We start from the raw sequence: 24877 nt of genomic DNA on the forward strand, positions 1-24877 counted from the left end.
CTTAGGAGGAGAGCCATTAGTCTTTGCCAGATAAGTATGATCACTTGATGGCTTCATAGAGCTGCAAAGAATGCTTAGGAAATTAAGCAGGTTAATTTAGAAAGGACTAGAACGGAAATCTGAGAGCCATAAGGACATGGGTTGGCAAAATTAAGATGCTGAATTTTCTCTGGGCATGATCTTGTCCTAGAGCTAATATAGATATAGAGTATCTATATTCTGGAGAACCATCTCATCAGAATATAGATATTCTCTTACAGCGTTAGCCAATTAAACCCAACATGAAAGAAAATGAAAAGCATCATAACTCTAAAAACAAAAAAATGTTCTCATTTCTTTGGAAGCTAATGAAACAAGTGGTTAAGAGCATGGGCTCTGAAGTAAACTGTGAAGTTTACGTCTCGGCCTTGCTCCTCACAGGAATGCTACACAACTTCTTTTTCCTCAATTCTTGTATCTGAAAACTGGGAATTACACTGTTACCTCATTGGTTGCTGTGTAAGCCTTAGCTATGATAATACATGTAAAGCTCTTTCCATAATGCCTAACCTGTAACAAGAGTTGAGTATAACTGCTGGTGTTTTGCTGCTAGGGAGAAGCTGCAAAGCTTTCTGGACAAGAACAGAGACATGAAACAAAATTTTCCAGGCTCTGCCATTTTATAGGTGGCCTTTGGTAACTTATGTAACTTCTCTGTGCCTCAATTTCCTCATCTATAAAATGAGGGTAACAATAACCATATCAGGAATGATTTAAGGATTAAATGAGCTGATATTTGTAAAATGTTTAGAAGAGTGTCTGGCACATAATCTGTTTGATAAATAAATAATTTGGCTCTGTTCAGTTCTAAAACTGATCATTGAAAACCAAGGGCTCTGTAGTGGTACTCTGGACATTCCATGTGGTTGGGCAAAGACAAGAAAGTTAAGGCCCAGTCCCACTGTTTATTCAAACCTGAATAACTCTGTTTTATATATGGAGATTTTGAACAAGATTTTCTTTAAGTAAATGGTCTTCTGTTTTAAAAGAAGCAAAAAAGAAGAAAGAAACAGAGCAGGGAGGGATAGAAAAGGATGGCAAAGGGAGGGAGGGAAGGGAGGGAGGAAAAGGAGGAAGTGAGAAAACAAACCATGCTTCTATTATGATGTGCTCTCATATAAAATCTCTGTGTCAGTCCAGTTTTTACAGGACATTGAATGTTTTTATATACATTATTTAGAGGATTTAACCAGATTATTTTAAAGGTTCCTCCTAGATAGAAAATTATCTGCTTATCTCTTGAAAAGTGAATTTCAGTAAATCCAAATTTTAACAACTTCCCAAACTCCTTAAGGTAAATAAAGATCTCAATAAATCTAATTTAACATGCAAACCATGAATATTCACCACGATCAAATGAATAATAAATCACCTCTGAGTTCAAGTGCTTGCAATGCAAAATTGCCTATTTTCTAGAACACTCAGATCCATTTTTAAATTGCTTTTTATTATTTTTGCTCTTGTGATGGTTACTCTTCAAAGCAACTTAGAAAATGTGCCATCTTCAGCAATAAGGAAATAAAGGAGAAAAGAGGAAAGCAAAATATGGTGCCATTAACAAAAAAGTAAGTCCATGGATCAGAGGGCTGGGCTCTGAAAGATAGTTTTAAAAATAACACCAGATAGAATTTATGATATAAAAGGAAATGTGCCTTAATCATTCTGAGTATTGTTATCTACATGAATAATAAATCAAAAGGCTTTTACCCATTTATGGCTGAACATTATGACCTTAGGTTGGCAATATAATTTACTCCAACTGATATCAATCAAACAGAAACCCAGTGAAAATATCACTGGATTAGCCCCAACATTTGGAAAATCAATGGGGGTTGGGAGAACAAACATTTTGAGGGGAGAGTGTTAAAAATATAAATATTTTGGCACTTTTAAATTGGTGAACTCATTAAGATTTCTTTTAAAGATTTTAAGTGACTACCTTTTAGTCTTCGCCACATAAATAACTCCAATAACTCAAGCTTAATAGGGTGGTCTCTTTCATAATTTGATACAGAGACCACTAGTATTTACCTCCACATTGGATTGAATTATTAATATTTTAGCTTTATAGATATATATGGTATGATTTACTTATATAAAATTTAAAATATGCAAGACTTATAGTAATTAAAGGTCTGGTGATGACAAAATTACAAAGAAATGCAAGGAAATGATTATTGCACAGGACAGGATAGTGACTACCACCAATGTGGTTATGTTACAGTAGATAGTAGGCTATTATTAATAAGGAAAAAAGCAAAAGGAATTGGAAATTGTTAAGCATAATCAACTGGAGAGCATAAGCCTATTTGCTTCACTAGGAAGCTACAACTTCACACACTCCAGGGGACTATAACATTGTTCCAACAAGGACTACCACCCCCACATTTCCCTTCTCTGGTACCGGATTGTTGGAGAGAGCAGGGGGAGACTAGTGCATGTGTAATAGAAGTCAAAATGGCATGGGGGAGGTGCTTGACCATAGAGACTTGTCAGTTTAACCTGGAAAGGAGACCTACTGGCTAGGAGTTATACCCATCAGAACCCTGTGGAAGTTTGGAAAGTTGATTGGTTATTTTGAAAAAGCTCCTGATCTTTCCTAAGCCCAAAATAATATCTCAGGAAACAAAGAATAGCTCTCTCTCTCTCACACCCGAGAACCTACCCTTACCACATGTTCTTGCACATTCTCCATAACCATGTGACGCTAGCAGCTGTGTGGTAAATGGCTGTGCAGACTCCAAAGGCACACTCCAGATAGGAACCTGGGTACTGCATCACAGCAACAGATTGCAGCTGGGAACACAAGCTAAGCTAGCCAGTTGGTGAGAAAGGCTGGACAGGACTGAGCATCAATATGGCACAGAAACTCTGGACACTGACTTTTGTTTTGGCCTTGCTGAAGACATGGCTGGACTTTTTCCATGGCAGGATGGATGGAAAAGGGACATGGGAGCAGCTTTCCATCTGAATAAATCTTGCCACACTACAATCTCCTGTGCATTGATCAGCAAAATGCTCTCCTCTCAGCTCCGTGAAAGAGCCCCATTTACTACTTATACCGGTAATAGTTAGAAAGAGGATTAAGATCAGGGATATTTTCAGAGGACAATTGGCCACTAAAAATACTATGTGACTTGACCTGGATAAATCTTCACAGAGGCATTCATCTATAATTATTCATTATGCTGTACATACATGTCTTATGTACTTTTCCTATTTTAATTGTATTTCACAATTTTACTTAAATAGAATATTCTATTCTGCAGTGACTCTCCAGTCTATTACATGGGACACACTGATAAAAAAAAAAGTATTCATTGTTTACATAAAAATGAAATTAAAGTGGGCATCCTGAATTTTATTTGACAACCTTACTTACCTCAGAACAGCACAGTTAGATCCAAGATAGTGGAGGAATAAGTGGAAGCTACATTAACCTCCTCCCAGGATGAATCTGAAATTACAACTAAATTGAGGAGAAATCATCCACAATAACCAACTGAATATTAGCTGGAGAAAAACCTTATAACTAATGGCAGACAGAAAAAAACAATTCACCACAATGAGACTGAGAGGAAGTGTGGAGGGGGCATGGGAGGGCTGCATGGGCTTCCACAGGGAGCACCTAAAGTTCTGGAAGGATATTTCAGCATCCAGTGTTAACCCCTGAGAAGTGTCAAGTCTAAACCCAACCTGAACTCCCCAGCCTACAGCACCAGAGACAGAAAGGAACCCAGATAACACTAAGCTGTGAAAAGAAGCATGGTTTCTGTCTGTAAGGCAGAGAAAGCTGGAGAGCTAGAGAGCCTCTTGAAGGGTCAATGCTCAAAATTTTGTTTTGTAGCCACTTACCCTGGGCTGGCAGAGAGAGGGCAGAGTGGACTAGAGACCCTTGAGGAGAGCCTGGGCTTGGTGGCTCTGGGAAGAGAGCTGAAGGGACAGCTGCTAGGATCCTTGACCTGAGTCATTCCCCATACTGCAGGAGGCGTCTTACTCAGGCAGGGCAATGTGTAAATGGCATCAGCCTGAGGGGAAGCAATAGTCTCCACTGCAGAAATTATTCTGCCCCACCATGTTGTACTTAAGACAGGCTACTGATTGCATCTTGAGGATACATCACTGATCAGTATAATAACTGAGATGGGAAATACAAAGAAACGCTCAAAATGCGAAGAAAAATAATAGGTTCCTAGTAAAAGTACAAGAGAATTCGTCAGAAGAACTAGATGAAATGGAGGCAAGCAATTGATCAGATCGAGAGTTTAAAGATTATAAGGATACTCAACAGCATTAAAAAAGACATAGAAACCATAAGAAGGACCAGTCAAAAATAAAGAATGCAATATCTGAAATAGATGATACACTGGAAGGAATAAGCAGTAGGTTATATGAAGCAGTGTTTCGAATCAGGGTTTTGGAAGACAAGGTAGAAAAAAAAACATGCAGGCAGAGCAGCAAAACAAATTTTAAAAAATGAAGAGAGCTTAGGAAACATTTTGGACAACATGAAGAGTAATAACATCTGCATCATTAGTGAGCAAGGGATCAAGATCATATTTGAAGAAATAATGACCAAAAACTTCCCTAATCTGGTGAAAGAAGGAGATACACAACTCCAGGAAGCTCAGGGAGCCCCAAACTAGTTAGACCCAAAGAGGCTCACCCCAAGACACATCATAATTAAAATGACAAGGCATAAAGACAAGGAGAGGATCCTAAAAGCCACAAGAGAAAAGCAGGTAGTTACCTACAAGGGAGCACCAATTAGACTGTTATCTAATTTCTCAACAGAAACATTTCAGGCCAGAAGGAAGTGACATGAAATATTTAAGGTGATGAAAAGCAAGGACCTACAACCAAGGTGACTTTACCCAGCAAGACTATCATTTAAAGTGGAAGGAGAAATAAGGAGTTTCCCAGGCAAGAAAAAGAAAAAACTAAAAGAGTTTGTTAACACCAAACCAGTACTACAACAAATGTTAAAGGGTTTGCTTTAAGAAGAAGGAGAAAAAGAGGAAGAAAAAAATCAAAATAAAATATCTAAGAACAAAATGGCACTAAGTACATATCTATCAAAAATAATTACCTTAAATGTAAATGGTTTAAATGCTCCAACCAAGAGACATAAGGTACCAGAATGGAAAGAAAATAAGACCCATGTATATGCTGCCTCCAAGAGACCCATTTCAGATCTAAAGATACATATAGACTAAAAGTAAAGGAATGGAAAAAGATATTTCATGCAAATGGAAAAAAAAAAAGAAGAAGCTGGGGTAGCAATACTTCTATAAGACAAAATAGACTTTAAAACCAAGGCTATAGTAAGAGACAAAGAACACTACATAATGATAAAAGGAACAATTCAACAAGAGGATATAACCCTAGTAAACATTTATGCATCCAACATAGGAGCACCTAAATATGTGAAGAAAATCTTGATGGACATAATGGAAGAAATCAACAGAAATATAATCATAGTCAGGGATTTTAACACACCATTGCCTTCAATGGATAGATCTTTCAGACAGAAAATCAACAAAGAAAATGGCAGCATTTAACAACACACTAGATCAAATGGATTTAATTGACATCTTCATAACATTTCATCCCATTGCAGCAGAATATGTATACTTTTAAAGTGCACAAGGAAAGTTTTTTAGGATACACCAGATGTTAAAACACAAAACAAGTCTCAATAAATTTAGTAAGATGGAACTCATCTCAAGCATATTCTCTGACCACAATGCTATGAAACTAGAAATCAATCACAAAAACACTGAAAAACATGCATTGAATTTAAATAACATATTATTAAACAATGAATGGGTCAACAACAAGATCAAGGAAGAAATCGAAAGATACCTTGAAACAAATATAAATGAGGGCACAACAATCCAAAATCTGTGGGACACTGGAAAGCAGTCCTAAGAGGGAAATTCATAGCATTACACGCCTATGTTAAAAAACAAGAAAAAAGCTCAAATAAATGATCTAATTTCACACTTAAAGGAACTTGAAAAAGAATAAAAAACAAAGCCCAAAGTGAGCAAAAGGAAGGGAATAATAAAGAGCAGAGCAGAAATAAATGAAATTGAGTCTAAAAAATGATAGAAATGAATCCAAGAGCTGGTTCTTTGAAAAGATAAACAAGATTGACACAAACCTTTAACCAAACTCATCAAGAAAAAAAGAGAAAGGAGTCAAATAAATCAAATCAGAAATTAAAGAGAAAAAATAACAACTAACACCAAAGAAGTACAAAGGATTGTAAGAAAATATTAGGAACAACTACATGCCAACAAACGACAACCTGGATGAAATGGAAAAATTCCTAGAAACATACAATCTTCCAAAACTAAATTAGGAAGTTTCAGAGAATCTGAACAGACAGATTATACCTAGTGAAACTGAAGTAATCAAAAAACTCCCAACAAAAAAAGCCCTGGACAGGATGACTTAGGTGAATTTTACCAAACATTCCAAAAAGAACTAACACCTCTCCTTCTCAAAATGTTTGATAAAATTCAAGAGGAGGGAAGGCTCCCAAACTCATTTTACAAGGCCAGTGTTATTCTAATCCAAAACCAAATAAAGACACTACACAGGAAGAAAATGACAGGCCAATATCCTGATGCATATAGATACTTAAAATCCTCAACAAAATATTAGCAAATCAAATATATCAATGCATCAAAAAAATCATACAACCTGATGTCAAGTGGGATTTATTCTGGGAATGCAAGGTTGGTACAACATTCCCAAATAAATAAAAGCGATTCACCACATAATCAAAATGAAAGATAAAAACCACATGATCATATCAATAGATGCAGAAAAAAACATTTGATGAAATACAGCATCCATTTATGTTAAAAACTCTCAGCAAAGTGGGATTAGAGGGACCATACCTAAACATAATAAAGGACATATATGACAAACCCACTGCCAGCATCAAACTCTGTGGGAAAAATCTACAAACCTTCCCCTTAAGATAGGAAACAAGACAAAGATATCCGCTTTCATTTTTCTTATTCAACATAGTACTAGAAGTCCTAGCCACAGCAAACAGAAAACAGGAAGAAATAAAAGACATCTAAGTTGGAAAGGAAGAAGTAAAGCTGTCCTTATTTGTAGATGACAAGATACTGTGCACAGAGAACCCCAAAGCTTTCCCCAAGAAACTACTAGAACTAATAAATGAATTCAGCAAAGTAGCAGGATACAAATTTAATATCCATAAGTCAGCTGCATTTGTATATGCCAATAATGAACTAACAGAAAGGGAAATTAAGAAAATAATCCCATTCACAAATACTACAAAAAGAATAAAATACCTAGGAATAAATCTAACAAGGATGTAAGAGACCTTACTCAGAAAATTTCAAGACACTGAAGAAAGGAATAGAAAAAGATACAAATAAGTGGAAACCTATACAATGTTCATGGATTGGAGGAATAAACATCATTAAAATCTCCATACTATCCAAAGCAATCTATAGATTCAATGCAATCCCTATCAAGACTCCAATGATGTGTCTCAGAGAACAAGAACAAATGTTTCAAAAACTTATATGGAACCAAAAAAGGCTCCACATAGTAACAGCAATCCTGAGAAAAAAGAACAAAGTTGGAAGAATCATGCTACCTAATATCAAACAATACTACAAGGCTATAGTAATCAAAACAGTCTGGTACTGGCATAAAAACAGACACATAGATCAATGGAAGAAATAGAGAGCCCAGAAATAAACCCACACCTTTATAGTCAATTAATATTCGATAGAGGAAGCAAGCACATACAATGGGCTAAAGATAGTTTATTCAATAAATGGTGTTGGGAAAATTGGACAGATATATGCAGGAAAATGAAACCAGACCACCTTCTTACACCACACACAAGAATGAATTCAAAATGATCAAAGGCTTAAATGTTAGACTGAAACTGTAAAAATTGTAGAAGAAAACATAAGCAACAAAGTCTCGGGTATTGCTCGTGGGAATATTTTATTGACTATATCTCCCCAGGCAAGGGAAACAAAGAAAAATAAATAAATGGGATAACAATAAACTAAAAAGTTTTTGCATAGCAAAAGAAATCATCTCCAAAATAAAAAGATAATCCAAGGAATGGGAGAACACCTTAACCAATACATCTGATAAGGAGTTAATATCCAAAATTTATAAAGAACTTTCAAAACTCAACATCTGAAAAACAAACAACCCAATTAAAAAATGGGCAAAGGACCTGAATAGACACTTCTCCAAAGAGGACACACAAATGGCCAATGGACATATGAAAAGATGCTCAATGTCACAAACCATCAGAGAAATGCAAATTCAAATGACAAGATACCATCTCACACTTGTCAAAATGGCTGTCATCAATAAATTAACAAATAGCAAATGCTGGAGAGGATGTGGAGAAAGGAGAACCCCTTTTCAGTGTTAGTGAGAATGCAGCCTGGTGCAGCCACTGTGGGAAACAGTATGAGATACTTTAAAATATTAAAAATGGATCTGCCTTTTTATACAGTGATCCCTCTTCTGGGATATATAAAGGAACTCAAAACACTAATTCAAAAGAGCATAAGTGCCCCTACGTTCATTGCAGCATTATTTACAATCGCCAAGATACGGAAGCAGCCCAGGTGTCCATCAGTAGATGAGTGGATAAAACAGCTATGGGACATTTACATAATAGAATACTACTACGCTACCTTAAAGAAGAAAGATTTACCCTTTGCAATAGTATAGATGGATCTGGAGAAAATTATATTAAGTGAAATAAGCCAGTAAGAAAAAGACAAATACCATATGATTTCACTCATATGTGGAATCTAATGAACAAACCGAACTAAGGAAAACAGGAACAGACTCACAGTTGGGAGAGCAGACTGACATCTGCGGGAGGGGGAAGAGAGGGGATTGAGCAAAAAGGGAAAAGGACCACCTGCAGACCTGGACAGCAGTGTGGTGATTGCAGGGATGGGAGTGCAGGTGTGTTATAAGGGTACTTAATGGTAATGGAAAAAAAATACAATAAAGATTAAATTTAAAAAAAAGAACAGCGCAGTTAGATTGCAATTTTTTTTAGAAAGATGGAAAATATTAGCACAGATACTATATATGCTTATAAGTCTTAGTCATTTCTGTTTACATGCTATTGAAATGATAAACTTGTGACTCATGGTTTATGACCCTCCCCTGGGGTCTTGTGTCCAAAGACTATAAATAAAACTAGGCTGCATGGGTGCAAATTATTTGTTTATAGGAAGGCAAAGAAGCTGACCTTTATAAATACAGCCATGCATAAAAAAGGATAGTTTCAAGTCATAGACAAACCTGAAAAACTTTTTAATTTGCTCTCTTTTTAAAGCAGTGATTTGCCTTTTATTGTGTATGTTGTTTGCACAGGAAAGGAAAAGATAATCAAATAGGTTAAATGAATGCTATACTGCTCTCTTGTACAAGGAGAACATTCTGAAAGATAATTATGGATCAGTGTTTTAAAAAATATCCTGAATGGCCCTGGCCAGGTTGTTCATTTGGTTAGAGTCATCCTGATATGCCAGGTTTGCAGGTTCAATCCTCAGTCAGGGCACATACAAGAATCAACCAATGAATACATAAATAAGTGGAACAACAGATCTCTCTCTCTCTCTTTTTCTCTCTCTCTCCCCCATCAATAAATAAAAAATATTATCCTGAATTGTCTGCAGAAATGGCAAGAAGAATTCAATTAAATTATTAGTAAGTTATAAAATGTCTACTCACTGGGGTGTACATCTGAAATTAATATAACATTGTATGTCAAAAGTAATTGAAAAGTCAAAAATGATTTAAAATAGAAAACAAAATTAACTATTCACAAATCATTTTCCTAAAAAAATTATTTGTAAAGCCAGAGTCATTTTTTTCCTATCCATCTGGTACTTGAGATGGGATGACCTTTCAAGTAGTGCTTGCCATTCTCAGAGCAAACTCTAAATAAAGAAGTGAACTGTGGCTTTTTCTCTCTCTACACCAGGTTCAGCACAGATAGTGCATTTGTACTGACATTCTATACCACTCAAAAGAATGCAGATTTGACTTCTGAGACATAAAAGAGGCATTTCAGGAATAGCAATCAGGCTTGGTCCCATGCCTTCATTCATGACATTTGCCTTCTATCAGAAAGGTGTGCTACTTGAGAGATAAGTGTTTGGGTACAAGCTGCATGAAATAATTTACTCCCTGTGGAAAACTAGAAACACTACCCCCTAAAAATGATAAAAAGTAAATGTGCATGAAAGGTGGGAAGAATCCTTTGTTAAGCTGCCTGTGCCAGGAGAGCTAATTCAAAAAGGTCAGATATTTAAGTAACAATAGATGCAAAACAGAACTTCCAAAGGCCTCTCAGTAGGATCATATTACAAACTAACAGGCTGTACTATGAGACTGTTCATAGTAGTAAGCAACACTTTCTTCACCAAGTGTACATACTTTTTACCTTTCTTCATTAAGTTTATATACTTCTTAACCTTGTTTTACCATTCCATGTCTCCATTTAAAATTAAATGCTTTAATTTTAAAGCATTTCCAATATGGTCTTTTGTGTCTTTTTTGGGGGGGGGGGGTCTGGATGTCTTCTAAATGGCTCAATATATTTTTCTTGATATAAGTATAGAAAGTACATTTCAAAATGTTAAAAAATACAGAAATATATAAAAGAATCTATTACTACATTCCAAGAGAAAACTACTGCTAAGTATGCTGTGTATATTTCCATTAATTTTAATGCATAAATATACCACAAAATTGGATTACACTGTATAATAATTGGAATCGAATACACTGATCAATTGTTTCATGAATATCATCATACATAACTGTTTGATATAACTTTGTAACTTTGTACATGTATGCCTGTGTGTATATTGCAATATAACTTGCAAGCGGATTTATTTAAATACTCAACTACCTATGAATATAGAGAATGACAGCTTTTCTCATTATTAAAAACAAAGCTATAATGGGTATACAAATACACATCTTTGCACATAAAATAAGTCAACAATTTCCCCTAGTCCTGTTCCCAATCTCATTTTCCTGTGGTAACCAACAAAATAAAGGCACAAAAAAATAGAAACAATCATTTGTTTATCTTTCTACATCTTTCCCTAGCTTATTATAAAGCCATTCTTTTCTTTTTCATTTTAGTAGGCTCTTACTTTCCTAGTTACTCAACCAAGTGATTATTGATTTACTATATCATCGACATGTGGGACATCATATATAGAATCAGCTAATTATTTTAATTCATTGCATAATATTCTACAAAACATTAATAATATAAATATATTCAACCATTTTCTTATTAACAAGCTGTTTTGTGGTTACTGGTTTTTGTCTTTCTCTGTCTTGGTTTTCCTACTACAAACAATGCAGTAGAATCCTTGAATGTACATTTTTATGTGATAGATTAAAGATTCCTAGGAGTAGAGGCACAGTGTTAAAGAGCAGATACACCATTAATTTTGATGGATATTTCCAAATATATCAATATATGAAAACTTCCTGATTCCTCATTATTATTTGAATTTGTACTTCCATGACTACTAGTGAGGTTGAAAATATTTTCATATATTTATTGGTCATTTAAATTTTACTTTTTGTGAATCGCCAATTAATATATTTAGGTATTTTTTTCAAATATTATTATAACTTTATCTCATCAGTGTAGAGGAGTTCCTAGTTTTCTAATATTTATATGGCATAATATTATATGTTTATATCTTTAACTCATCTAATTTTTTTTATTTTATGATAGGAAATAGGAGCCTAATATTTATTACTTACAGATGAAAAGCCATCTTTTAGAACATCATTTTTATATAAACATACATTTTTCCACTGAATTAAAAGTCACTTTTACTAAATATTTGGTTCATTATTACATACTTGGATCTATTTCTGACTCTTTTTACTATTCTCTTCATCAACTTTTCTCATGGCCAATAACATACTTTTTTAACAACAACTTTATATTAAGTTTTAATGTCTAGAAAGAAGAATAAAAATGAATTCTTATTGCCATTCTGACTAGAATTCCATTAACATATATATTAAGAAGGAATGACATTTAATAATAGGAAAATAAATGGCATAACTGTTTCTTTTCTTATTAAAATTATTACCAAGGATTTTATATTTTTTGTTTACAACAATGGAATTTTTCTCTATTTCTACATAACTGGTTACAGAGGGTATAAAGAAGCTTTGATTTTGCCTATGGCCATCAGCTCACATGTCTTATTAGTAATAGTCTCTAACAGAGTCTTAAGTTTCCTAGGAATATAATAATAACATCTGAAAATGAAAATAATTATATTTCATTTTTTCTGCTATTTATATTGCTTAATTTTATTGCTTAATTACGTCATATAGGATCCACAACACTGTGGTAAATAACAATGTTGACAGCAAATATCCCTGTGTATTTTTCCTGGTCTTAATAAGAATGGCTTTCATATATCACTGTTTAATGTAATGTTTATGGTGGGCTTTGTAAATATTCTTTATTAAGTTTAATTAACTTCCTTCTATGTCCATTTCATTTAGAGTGTTATTAGAAATTCTCACTGCATCTTATCAAATTATTTTTTGAAATATATCCTGGGTTGAATAGAGCACCCAATAAATTTATAGCCACATGGAATCAGGTGACCTTATTTTGGAATGGGGTCATTGCAGATGTTATTAGTAAAGATGAGGTCATCATGGATTATGATGGGCTTTAATCCAATGGCTAGTGTCCTCATAAGAGGAGAAAATAGAGTCACAGTCAGACCCAAAGTGAGAACTCCATGTTATGACAAAGGCAGAGACTGATGCATCTACATGCCAAGGAACGCCCAGGATTGCCACTTGAAGATAGGAAGAGGAAAGGAAGGATCATCTTTTAGAGCCTGCAGAGAGAGCATGGTCCTGTCATACACTGATTTTGGATCCCTACCTTTCAGAAATGTGAGAGAATACATTTCCATTGTTTTAAGCCATCCAGTTTGGTAATTTGCTACAGCAGCTTTAGGAAACTGATACAGTATTGATATAATTTTTTAAATAATTTTTCTTTTATTTTGCTGATGTGATTAATGGTATGGGTACATTTCCAATTCTGAACCATATTCTGATTTTTGAAAAAAACCATAGTTCAAACATTTTAATTATATTTTCATAAGCATATGAACTTATGTTACTATTTTTTAATTACATATTTCTATATATAAATAAAATCAGTATAAAATATATTTTAGAGCTATCTATATCAGATTTTTAATGTAAGATTATGCTATATTGGTACATTACTTAAGGTCCCTTTCTATTTTTTCTATAATCTTAAGTTATTAGAAAGCCATAGTGAACATATGGTTTGAAAGCTTAGATTTAATTTAGTTATAAAACCATATGGGCCTAGTGCCATTGTTAGTGATACATCTTTAACAACCTTCCACCTTCTTCTATGATTAATGGTATTATTTTTTTTACTTTTCTTACATGAATATTGATAATGTATATGCTCCTAAATAATCTAGACTTTCAACTGAATAATTATATAAATTTTAAAAAAATCTAGTTGCTCCAATTGGAATTGTAGGGATGACCAGGAAGCTAGAAAGATACACACCCTCTTCCTTCCACACTACTGCATATGGCTTAAATAAAAAATGGACAATCCTCAAAGAAAGAAAAAAACTATTCTATAATCAAAGGTATAGAAATAGCTGTTAACCCTGGTTAGAACCTCTAAACAAACCAAGAGGTAATGTTTTCTTCAGAATCATCAGTGAGGTGTCACAATAAAACCTAGGTAATTGGTCCCCAAGTCACTGGGTACTCTCCTAGACTTAGAAAAACTGCAAAAAAAATTATTGACATTTCCATTGAGCTACAATAAGGCTCACATTTATTGAAACATAGAAAAAATATTTTTAATTATTATTTCTTCCTCCCAACTACACAAATTTTAAAATATCTTCAGCTTCTCTACAAAACAATTTTTCCCTACAGCTCTCCCAGACTTTATACTAATATCCTTTTATTCATAGCAGATGGAGAAAATTAGAGTAACATATTTGATCTAAAATAATTAGTGTTGTATCAGCATTTCCAATCTAAATGGCATTTTAAGGAGTTATTGTTACATGGATCAAGAGTTTGCTCTCAACACAAAGAGACATAAAAACAACTTTGAAACTTTTTCCTTGCAATTAGTTCTTGCATTTTAATTTCTTCAACATCATTCTAGTTGGATTTTTAAAAAATTTCTTTCTTTCTTTAGTTTTTAAAAAGCAGGAAAAGGAGGGAGGAAGAGAGGGAGAGAAATATCAATGTGACAGAGAAACACCAATTGGTTGTCTAACATGCACCTCAACTGGGGACCGAACCCACAGTTACCCATGTGCCCTGACAGGGAATCAAACACATGACCTTTCGCTTTGTGAGATTTTAAACACAAATCAAATAGGAGAATAGAGAGGTACAATTTAGCCATGGGTCATTCTTTGTTCACTGGCCAGTCTGCTGATAAATCATTACAGCTGCTTCTTAAAAACAGTATTCTCAAAAATGACCATCAATTGCTTGGTTGTCTGGAAAATGGACTATGTTCTTAATGCTCAGGCATCATCAGCCTGCTATTTAGCCTTCTGAAATGCCTAATAGTAAACTACATATTTAGGTGACGAGCTTTAGATGACTGCCACTCTATCCAAGAACTAAATAATTCCTGGCCCAAGAGTTAACCAATCCAGCCCTGGCCAGTTCACTAAGTTGATTGGAGCATTGCCCCCATACACCAATGTTGCAGGTTCAATTCCTGATCAGGGCACACACAAGACTCAACCAATGAATGCATAAATAAGTGGAACAACAGGTCGATGTCTCTCTCTCTCTCCCTCATCCTCTCTCTCTCTCAAATCAGTAAATGAAAAGAGAAGAAAAGAAAAGAATAGAAAAGAAAAGAAAAAAAAGGAAAAAAGAAAGGAAGAGAACCAGTCCATGAATGTTTCTTTAGTACATATTATATCCACTGTGGAATTCTCTTTAAGTTAAAAATATTATACAAATGGAAAAATGCACTCTTGTGTTAAGACTTAAGAGCAGTCACACAGGATGATACCAGACCCCAATGGTCATATCTTATATTTCTATACTGCATTGCAATTTTCAAACTACTTTTATGATACTTTTTTATTTTATCCTCATAGTAGACCTATAATGAATGCAGGATAAAACAGGAAGTAGGTATAAACATAGAACTCTAGAGATGAAAGTGATTTTACAGATCATCAATAACCTTCTCTTATAAATAAGAAAATGGAGACCAAATGGAAGTAAGGACCTTTGCCTTCTTGCGCAGCCAGACTTACAAGGCAAATAAAGAAGGCATATCATCATGAGAGTTACAAAAAGGAGTCACAAAAATATTACAAGAAGAGAAACATGATAGGAGTAAAGGACACTAATTCCAATTTAACGTGTTTTTTTAAAGCAATTCTATCGAATTAAAGTTTGAAATCCAATGTTGGCCTCTCAGGACCACTTGGCTAAGGTGGTGTTATGCCACTACTAGATAACTTAGAGAGAAATACAACTTTAAAATTCATAGTTTCCAGTAAACATGTATAAGCCTTTAAAGAACATATACATGTAGTTGTAAATGGTCTACATACATATACACAAAAACTTAAAACTCACTATACAAATATTAAAAGGAGTCTAAACATTTTATAGTTTAATTAAGGAGCTATCCATGCATTTGCTACGTACTCAGCCTAGACCTATCCTCTGCTCTCCTATCCAGCAAGTCCTAGCTAATTATCTTAATATTGTGAACTCTCTATTAAACAACAAGGTTTGAAAATATTTTCTTTAAATGAGAATATATTATAAGTAGTATCTATTTTCTCTTATAGCATTCTCAAAAATATATCTCAGCAATTCACTAGCCAGCATCCTAATATCTTTTATTTAATGGACAATAGCCAGTTTCTATAACTCAGTGCATAGAAAAAAATTTAATTATTTCTTTATATTTTTATTATTTTTTATTTTATTTTGTCATTGTTCAAGTACAGTTGTCTCCACTTTCCCATCACCACTTTCCCTTGCCCCACCCACCCCCACCTCCCACCCTCCATCCTACCTCTCTTTGGTTTGTCCATGGGTCCTTTATACATACATGTTCCTTGACAAACCACCTTCTTTTCCCCATTATCCTCCTCCCCCACCCCTCTGGTTACGGTCAGTTTGTTCTTTATTTCAATGAATCTGGTTCTATTTTGCTCACTTTTATGTTTTGTTGATTAGGCTCCACTTATAGGTGAGATCATATGATATTTGTCTTTCACCGCCTGGCTTGCTGGTGTGGCTCAGAGGATTGAGTGCTGGCCTGAAAACCAAAGGGTCACCAATTCAATTCCTGGGTTGCTGGCCAAGTCTCCAGTAGGGGGCGTACAAGAGGCAACCACACACTGATGTTTCTCTCCCTCTCTTTCTCCTTTCCTTACCCTCTCTATAAATACACACATACACACATACATACATACATACATAGTAATTATTTTTTAAATCTGCATATGGGATATAATCATGATTCTAATAAGAGACTGCACTCAAGAAAAGTGAAAAATAAAAACTTTAAAAGTGGGATTATTTTTAAAAAAGAAATTCACAGTGGTGGCAAAAGATTGTATCAGGGTGAGAGGACAAGTTTCTGTGTTAGAATAAACACTTAATTATTGTCAAATATAAGAATAACCTCAGCACTTTAAAACTGCTTTTCATCACCTTTTAAACCTATGGAAATAAAGAATGTAAAACATAATGTCTGATACACAATGGAAAGTTTTATTATTCCCTCCAAGAAAGAGGAATATTTCTATTTCCATTTTGGAACTGCACAATATATTCTTGCATCCCATTTGCTCTGATCCATTTACATTTTGCTGAATTATGTTTTGGTCCATTTTCATCATTCAAAACATAAAAAAATAATCAACAACTACAAAAAGTCCTCAAAAGATGACTTCAGATGAAATTGCAAAGAAAATAAGTACATGAATTAGTGAAGCAACATTCAAGTTATACCACTGTGGCAGTTACATCTTTTCTCATCTTGTCTGAGAACTAATTACACTGCTGAAATTAGACATCCAGCCTGCTCCATGCAGACAGGAGCCCAAGCCAAAATCAAGCTCTTTGAATAAAAACACTGCCTTCTGATTCTTTTCACATGGCTACATTTTTGACATTTCCTTCAATATTCTACGCAGTTGCAGTGTTACTATAACAAAAAATTTCTGTAGGCACGACTGGCACATTCTGTGGTGAGTGGCGGGGAATGGAAACAGACAAGAAGTCCCTTTAGTGACTGCAGAAAGCCCACAGGCATTGTGCAAACACTTGCATGCATATTATAAGAGTATAAAAAATGGAAACCATGATGGCAATTTTAATCACTTGACAGACAATTCTATGATCTATTATAACTTTATAATAATGACAAAGCCTCTGACACACAGGAGACTGACAGGCATATACTCTCTCTGATTGTCAGTACGCGTAAATGTTTATGTGAAGGTTTTACACATGGCTGGAGATAACCTTAACATAGTATTTATATAACCTGTCCAAGGACAAATTATAACTGGCTAAATTTGACTACAGTGAAATTTTCTTGATTATTTTTAATTCAACTCAAATTACTTCTCTGAGCACTAGAACTTTCTCCTGGACCCTGGGAGATATCTGGTGTTAGTAATCAGAGTTAGCCCATCTATAGTCAGTGCAACACTAAGTTCTGCCACAAGGTAGCAATTAGAGTCAAGTCTCTTCTGGAAATGCCAACTACTGCTCTTTGTCTTTCCTGTTGAATGCCTCCTTAATATAGGAATGACATGCCATTTTCACCTGATCAAATTGTAAAATATTATTTAAAATAACACTCATAGTTGGCAAGAGTGCAGGGGCTGAAGCATGCCCAAAGATGCCCTTTGGAATGTAAAGTGGAACCACCTTTCTGGAAAACAATCTGACAACAAATTAAAAGAGTTTCTAATGTGAATATATGAAAGTTTTTCATTGCTTCTACATGTGTCAACATTTTAGTTGTTCTCAATTTGAATTATTATAAATAATGCTATAGAGAACATCTCTTTAACTGCACTTCTAAACTGCATTCTGTTTATTCCTTAGGATTGATTCCTAGAAATGGAAATGCAGCTGCTAGCAAGGTGTTAGGTCAAATATCATTTTTTCCTAGCAACTAAGGAACTCCAATCAACAAACCAGGTCCTAAACTAGAATTCCAGTAGATCACCATTTAGTAGGAGAACTACATGTGATGTTAAAACTGACCTTATTTTCACAGTCACGAGAATGGGTAATTCCTTGAAGAAAATCAATCAGGATATATGATTGGGTAACCATTAACTTTAAAAGGACAAATCAGATCTTACCAAAAGGACATTCATTTCAAGAAAGGCACAGACTTTTAATTAATTAACAGCTGAGTTAATTGCCTCTGTCCTAGAGCAAAGATCCTGATCCCAAGTCCATTAACGGGTAAGATTATCATCTTACCATCATTGGTTTGCCTGCCTTTTGAAGTCCAATAAACAACCAAAGTTTACAATATTGAAAAGCCAGAATGTAGTTAAACATTTTGTGGTTGTCAAAACTTACCTCCCTGGCAGCAGGAGGAGAAGTTTCTGTATAGCGGTTGTTCTAAAGGAAAACAAGACTGATCCTTAAATTAAAACTCCAGACTTTAGAAGTTAATGAATAATGACATATCACTTTTTAACCTATCATATTGGAAAATATTTAAAATGATAGCACTCATTGTTGTCAAGGAAACAATACCTCCTAAAGCTCATTCCATGAAAAAATATTTTCATGATCAAACAAGTTTATGAAGGAATTAAACAAAGTTCAAATTGAACCTTTAAGGTGCTGTTATAAAGAGTGAATCTCCAGCAGTATTTCTAAACTGATTTAACTACCAAATTCTGCTTGCTTTATGTTGCCTTTTGTTTTTGGCTGTTGGGTTTCTGCTGAGTATTTCAAGGATGATCATTCTGTGGAACATCTTTAGTAAATGTTTCTTTAGGCCAGCAGTTGTCAGACATTTTGGTCTCAACCATTCACATTCTTAAAAATTGATCAAGGCCCCAAAATGTTTTTGCTTCTGTAGGTAAATATTCTGTAGCTATGAATATTTACTATGTTAGGAATTAATATTTGCTTTCTGTGCCGTTAGAGCTCTCACAAGCATGGTGAACGTTCCTAAAACCCGCCGGACTTTCTGTAAGAAGTGCGGCAAGCATCAACCCCACAAAGTAACACAGTACAAGAAGGGCAAAGATTCTCTGTATGCACAGGGAAAGCGGCGTTATGACAGGAAGCAGAGTGGCTATGGTGGGCAGACTAAGCCAATTTTCCGAAAAAAGGCTAAAACTACAAAGAAGATTGTGCTGAGGCTTGAATGTGTTGAGCCCAACTGCAGATCTAAGAGAATGTTGGCTATTAAGAGATGCAAGCATTTTGAACTGGGAGGAGATAAGAAGAGAAAGGGCCAAGTGATCCAGTTCTAAGCTTCATTTTTTGTTTTATTATGTGACAATAAAATCTTGAGGATATGTTTAAAAAAAAAGAAATTAAAATTTCTAAAACACTATTAATTAATTTAAAAATACCAATAATGAACCTGTTACATGTTAACATAAATATTTTCTAAAACAAACACAAGAAAAACAGTGAGAAAAATGGCATTGTCTCACAGTTTTGAAAAATCTTTTTAATGTCTGGCTTAACAGAAGCCCAGTAGATGCTCATATCTGCTTTGACATTGTGTCACGATGTATTATTTTGGTTGAAGTATGTCATGAAAATCCAGGAGGAGTATTTTAATAGCCTTTTCAAATAAGTGTGAATATTTTTCTTGGATACTTCATCAAAACTTGATAAATAGTAGTTTCTTTGATATTGCAGTTTGGATCTGAAACAGTATCAATAAACTTTTAGTACTCTATTATATAAAAATTCATGGTCTATGTTGCACTTTGAATGGATCTTTTCCCCATGCAAAATTTTGTAAAAGCATGAATTGTTCTGGTTGAAAATATTGGCTCACTGAATTATGCAGATCTTCTGAACGTTGACACATTTCCTTATATAATATAAACAAGAATCCCATTTGTTAAAATCACCATCAATCTCACCAGAAGTCTTTAAGTACTGGAAGGCTGTCAAGCTCATGATGGCACATACAAGTTTTCCAAAATTCTAATTTTTGCTTGAAAGCTTGAATTTTATCATTGGCAATAAATATATTGTCCAATGGTTTACTTAAAGTGACAGGCTCAGTTTAGGCATGTTTGTGAAAATGTCTGTCAAGTATGGAGGCCCAAATAACCATATTTCATCTGTCAATTGTTCTTTCAAGTAAAAATGGCATTCCATGTAAAAGCAGCTAGTTCCTCCTGCTCACAACTGAAATAGTCATAACGCATGATTTTCTCACCAACCATGATACTTCAGTATGCAGCTGTTCTTAGTGCCTGCTTCCTATTTCTCACAGACACACACACACAAACATGCACACACACACACACAAAATGTGCACTTGAGAGTGAAAACTCAATTCAATTAACAACCTTAACTGTTTCACCAAGGATATTTTTAGATGAGATTGGTTTTCTTTCTTAACCACAAGTCATGATGGTAAAGAAAAAAAAGACTAGTAGTACAGTTTGGTACCACTGCCTTGATTCATTTCTATAGTGCTTGTTTCATATTATGGTTTTACTGCCTATCAGTGCAAATGTCAACACAGTAAAGTAGCAAATAACAACTTAGCATTATAATAATAGGTTTGGACCTTGCAGACACCCTGGAAGGGTCTCTGACATCCCCAGGGGTCCATAAACCACACTTTGAGAATTACTTTTGTAGGCTCAAAATCTGGGTCTGACAAAAAACAACTAGTTGGGGACAAAGAGGAAAGTTCTCATCTTCACTTTATAGCTCATCTTCTGCGTATACGAATTCATGAGTGTCAGGTAGCAATCCACATTTTCCTGCAATGTTCACTCTTTTGTCCTTAGTATTGAAACCCACTTGGTCCCCTCTCAGGATCCCACTCACGTCGGCAGCAGCAATGCCTCTTCCACAGAGTCATGGCGAAAGGAACCTGTTTGACCAGCTTGGCTCCAGGCTCCACAGCAGCATGAGGAATGCTGTGACTTATCGACAGCAGAGATGTACAAGAAGATATTTAGAAACTGGTCTGTCTGCAGCTTGTAAGTGTCCAAGCCCACAGGGTCATGTGGAATCTCTCTAGAAAGAAAGGCATGACCAACCTAAATTACTTTGCCTGGATCTTACCTGAATAGGTAGCCTATGGCCTCATTAATAGACCACCCATAGAATCTATCAGTTTTGAATCATGCTTCTACAACAATGATTCTCAAAGTATGATTCTTGAATCATGTGCACTCTGGGGAGTACATGTCTCCCAAAACCCACCATGGGCCACCAGAGAGAGTATCTGAGGTGAGGTGGGCCACCAGAGCAGCAGTGCAGGTTGCGCTCTGCACAAGTTGTGCAAAGGTATACAGTTGTAGGTTGTGGCTTAGAATTTGCATTTTAACAAATTGTGTGACTCTTGGGCACACTAGAACTTGAGGAAGTATTCGAGGGCAGTTGTTCTCAAACTTTACTATACCTCAGAATTACCTGTTTTGGAGGTGAAAATACAGGTGTCTGCGTGCCACGCTAGACCTACCTGATCAGAATCTTTTGGGTAAAAGCCTGGGCATCTGTATTTTCAGGGAGCTTCATAACTGATTCTGCTGCTTACCAAAATGGAAAACCATTTTTCTAGACTAAGGATACATAACTGTCTACAAGAAACCAGGTCTAAAACTGAAGACAACAGACAAATTCACTGCTTAGAAATTATGATATCATTTAGATAGTCTATTCAGTAGCTATACATTCATCTTTTAAAATACCCAATAACTTTTCTTTTAATCCAACTTTATATCCTCCTCTGTTATTACATTTTTTTTCCATTCTTAGTATGGTATTGGAGTTCAACCTTGCATGTTATTCCACAAACGTCTTGAAATTTATTCAGCCAGAATTTTCTGCTTTCATATAAATGCAAACTATACATGAGTCTGATTTTTTTATAAAAAGGATCCTTAGATCCATCAGGTGAAAAAACAAACAGTTCATTTTCAAATTTCATGTTATGTACTTAACAAAAAAAATTAAAAACTCAGTGTAAATGTCATGTCTGGGATTCTATTCCTGTATTTTTTAAAAAGTGAAATAGAACAGAGAGGAAGATTCTATAACTGCCAAAATAGAATCAAACATGTGGAAACAAAGGAAAAAAAAAAGAAACAAAAGCAAAAGTTACCCTTCAAAAAAAAAAAAACAACAGAGGAACATGCAGATCAATCTGTGGTATTCCTTTCAAATAACCATTGAAGTGGACACTTGCCGTTCTAACAGTTGTAAAGGCATTTGGCTTAAGTAAAATCAAAGTAAAAACTACACCATTCTATAGTTTTTGGTGCCAAAATGCCAAATCTGCCAGTCTTTCAAAATGGAACACAGGCCCAGGCAACTGATATTTATGCACTCAAAGAATGTTGTTATCTGTGAATACATACAGAACAACTATTTAATAGACTATCAAGAGTTGAGAGGGAGAAAAAAGTTGGAGTTAATCCTAAGGTCAAATTAGTTTGGAAAACAACAGAGTTGTACACAAAGTTAAATTCTTTTACTGTGAAACTTCTCAGAGCGCTTCTGTGCTAATGCTGATTATATCCTTCTAGGAAGAGATAAAGCATGGAGAATTTTCCAAATGTTTGACACTTTTTTTCATTTAGTGTCTTCTTAGGCTAGCATTTCCTGGGAGACATTCAGGAAGCTCTGACAGATCAAACAGTTAAGGCAAGTGTTTCGCTATGTCCCTGAATTGTGGCAGAAGAGTCCAGATGCCACAGAACTGATGAAGGAATGCCCAGCAGTCAGCCCCACTGTATCAAGTCCCTTAGCCTCTCTCCAATGATTTTTTCAATTCTGAAAGATGACTCTTATTAGTAAAGTGCCTTGGGATGACTGGTCAGGAAACACTAAATAAGAGAAACAATTATTGCCCTCATTATAGAGTAGAATGATGATCTAATAAACCATCCCTATTATTTACAAAATTTGGAACCCTAGTTGTTTTGTTTTTTTAACTGCACTTCAGTTTGACCTAAGAGATCTATACTAAAAAGAACAAATAAAATACTCATATGAAATATATCTGAAAACTGTAATATAAGTTTTCTGATTGTACCCTTTTCTTCTTACACATCTTCAATGGTTGCCAATACCTACAGATAATTTCCAAATCTCAGCCTATCTTTCTAGAGCCATAGAGTTTATGATTAAGATCATGGGCTTTGGAGGTGGACAGACATGGTTAAAAGTGCAGTCTACACTTCACCACATCTTGAGTAAGGTATTTCACTTCTCTAAGCCCTTGATTCTCAAAAGTGTGGTCCATTGACCAGCAGCACCAGCATCATTCAAAGCTCGTCAGGCAGAATCACAGGCCCCATTGCAAACCTACTAAATCAGAATCTGCATTTTAACAAGATCCTCAGGTGACCCATACACACACTCAAGTTTGAGAAGCACTACTCTAATTTTCATCAGCTCATCTGAAAATTCTGGGTAATAATAGTAAAAAAAACAGTAAAATTGGACATGGCAGTCATTTGCCTCTCCTGCTCCTTTGAATCCACCTCCAAATCCGAAGGATTTTACCATCTAAATATCATTCAGGTAAGACCACCTCTCTTTCTCCCTTCACTACCTTCGTCCAAGCCCTTCTCGTCTTTGTCCATTGACTGCATTAGCCAATATATTACAATGCACGCATTCTTGTTTCCCTCTTATCTGTTTCCCTACCGCAGCCAGAGAGATCTTCTAGGAAATGCAAATGAGATCAGAGTTTCTATTTGGTTTCAAAATAAAGGCCCAAACCCTTTATCAGACAGACAACCTCTGCTGGGGGCCCTGTCCACCTCTATGTCTTATCTTCCATAATGCTCCCTCTGGCTCCCTCTGCTCCAGAGACACTACTTTGCTTTTGGTTCCTTGAACTCACCATCCTCCTTTCTAACTTCTGCAAAAGCCATCCTTCTCTCTGCTTGTGGCCTGATTAACTCCTTCTCAGATTGACATGTCAATTCAAATGTCATCAACCCTGAAAGTATTCTCTAATTTTCCTCCCCCAAAACCACACACTGCCTGGCCCATTGCCTGAATCCCATAAGTATTTTTGAATAAACGAATGTATAAATTAATGAATGTTCAATTATATGGCTATTGTGATGATCAAATAGATTGATACCTGTAAAGCACATTTCATGGTGCCTGGTAGGGAATGAGAGCACAGTACAGTACTGGTTGCTATATATTTGGAATATTATCCCCACTAAAAACTAGGCACCAAGCAGTGCTCAAAGTGACTAATAATTAAAATCACCTGGGGAACTTTTAAACCTCTCAATGGCCAGTCTCTGCCCAGATCAATTAAATCAGAATCTCTGACGGTGGGATCCAGGTACCTGGGAATTTTTTAAATTCCATGGCGGATTCTAATGTGCAGCCCTGGTGAGGAATGACTGCTTTACACTTTTTCTTTCCAGGCCTCCCAGCTTCCAGAGGAACACACGCTGCGTGACAAAAAGAATCCTCACTATTCATGGCATGAGTCCAT

General features: G+C 35.3%; 2 protein-coding genes across 2 annotated transcripts in view; one reads left to right on the top strand and one right to left on the bottom strand.

The window, feature by feature from the left end:
• The window catches only part of FHIT (fragile histidine triad diadenosine triphosphatase), a 1408108-nt gene that overhangs the window by 919819 nt on the left and 463412 nt on the right, over window positions 1-24877 (bottom strand). The gene's annotated exons all lie outside the window — the stretch shown is intronic.
• LOC129088301 (60S ribosomal protein L36a) lies at window positions 19333-19732 on the top strand. Its single transcript, XM_054595572.1, has one exon. It carries the CDS (start codon window positions 19359-19361, stop codon window positions 19677-19679), a length of 321 nt encoding a protein of 106 aa, XP_054451547.1. The 5' UTR covers window positions 19333-19358; the 3' UTR covers window positions 19680-19732.

This window comes from Pteronotus mesoamericanus, unplaced genomic scaffold, assembly GCF_021234165.1.
Source record: "Pteronotus mesoamericanus isolate MK-2021 breed Mesoamerican mustached bat unplaced genomic scaffold, CSHL_Meso_final scaffold_54, whole genome shotgun sequence".
Classification (NCBI taxonomy): domain Eukaryota; kingdom Metazoa; phylum Chordata; class Mammalia; order Chiroptera; family Mormoopidae; genus Pteronotus; species Pteronotus mesoamericanus.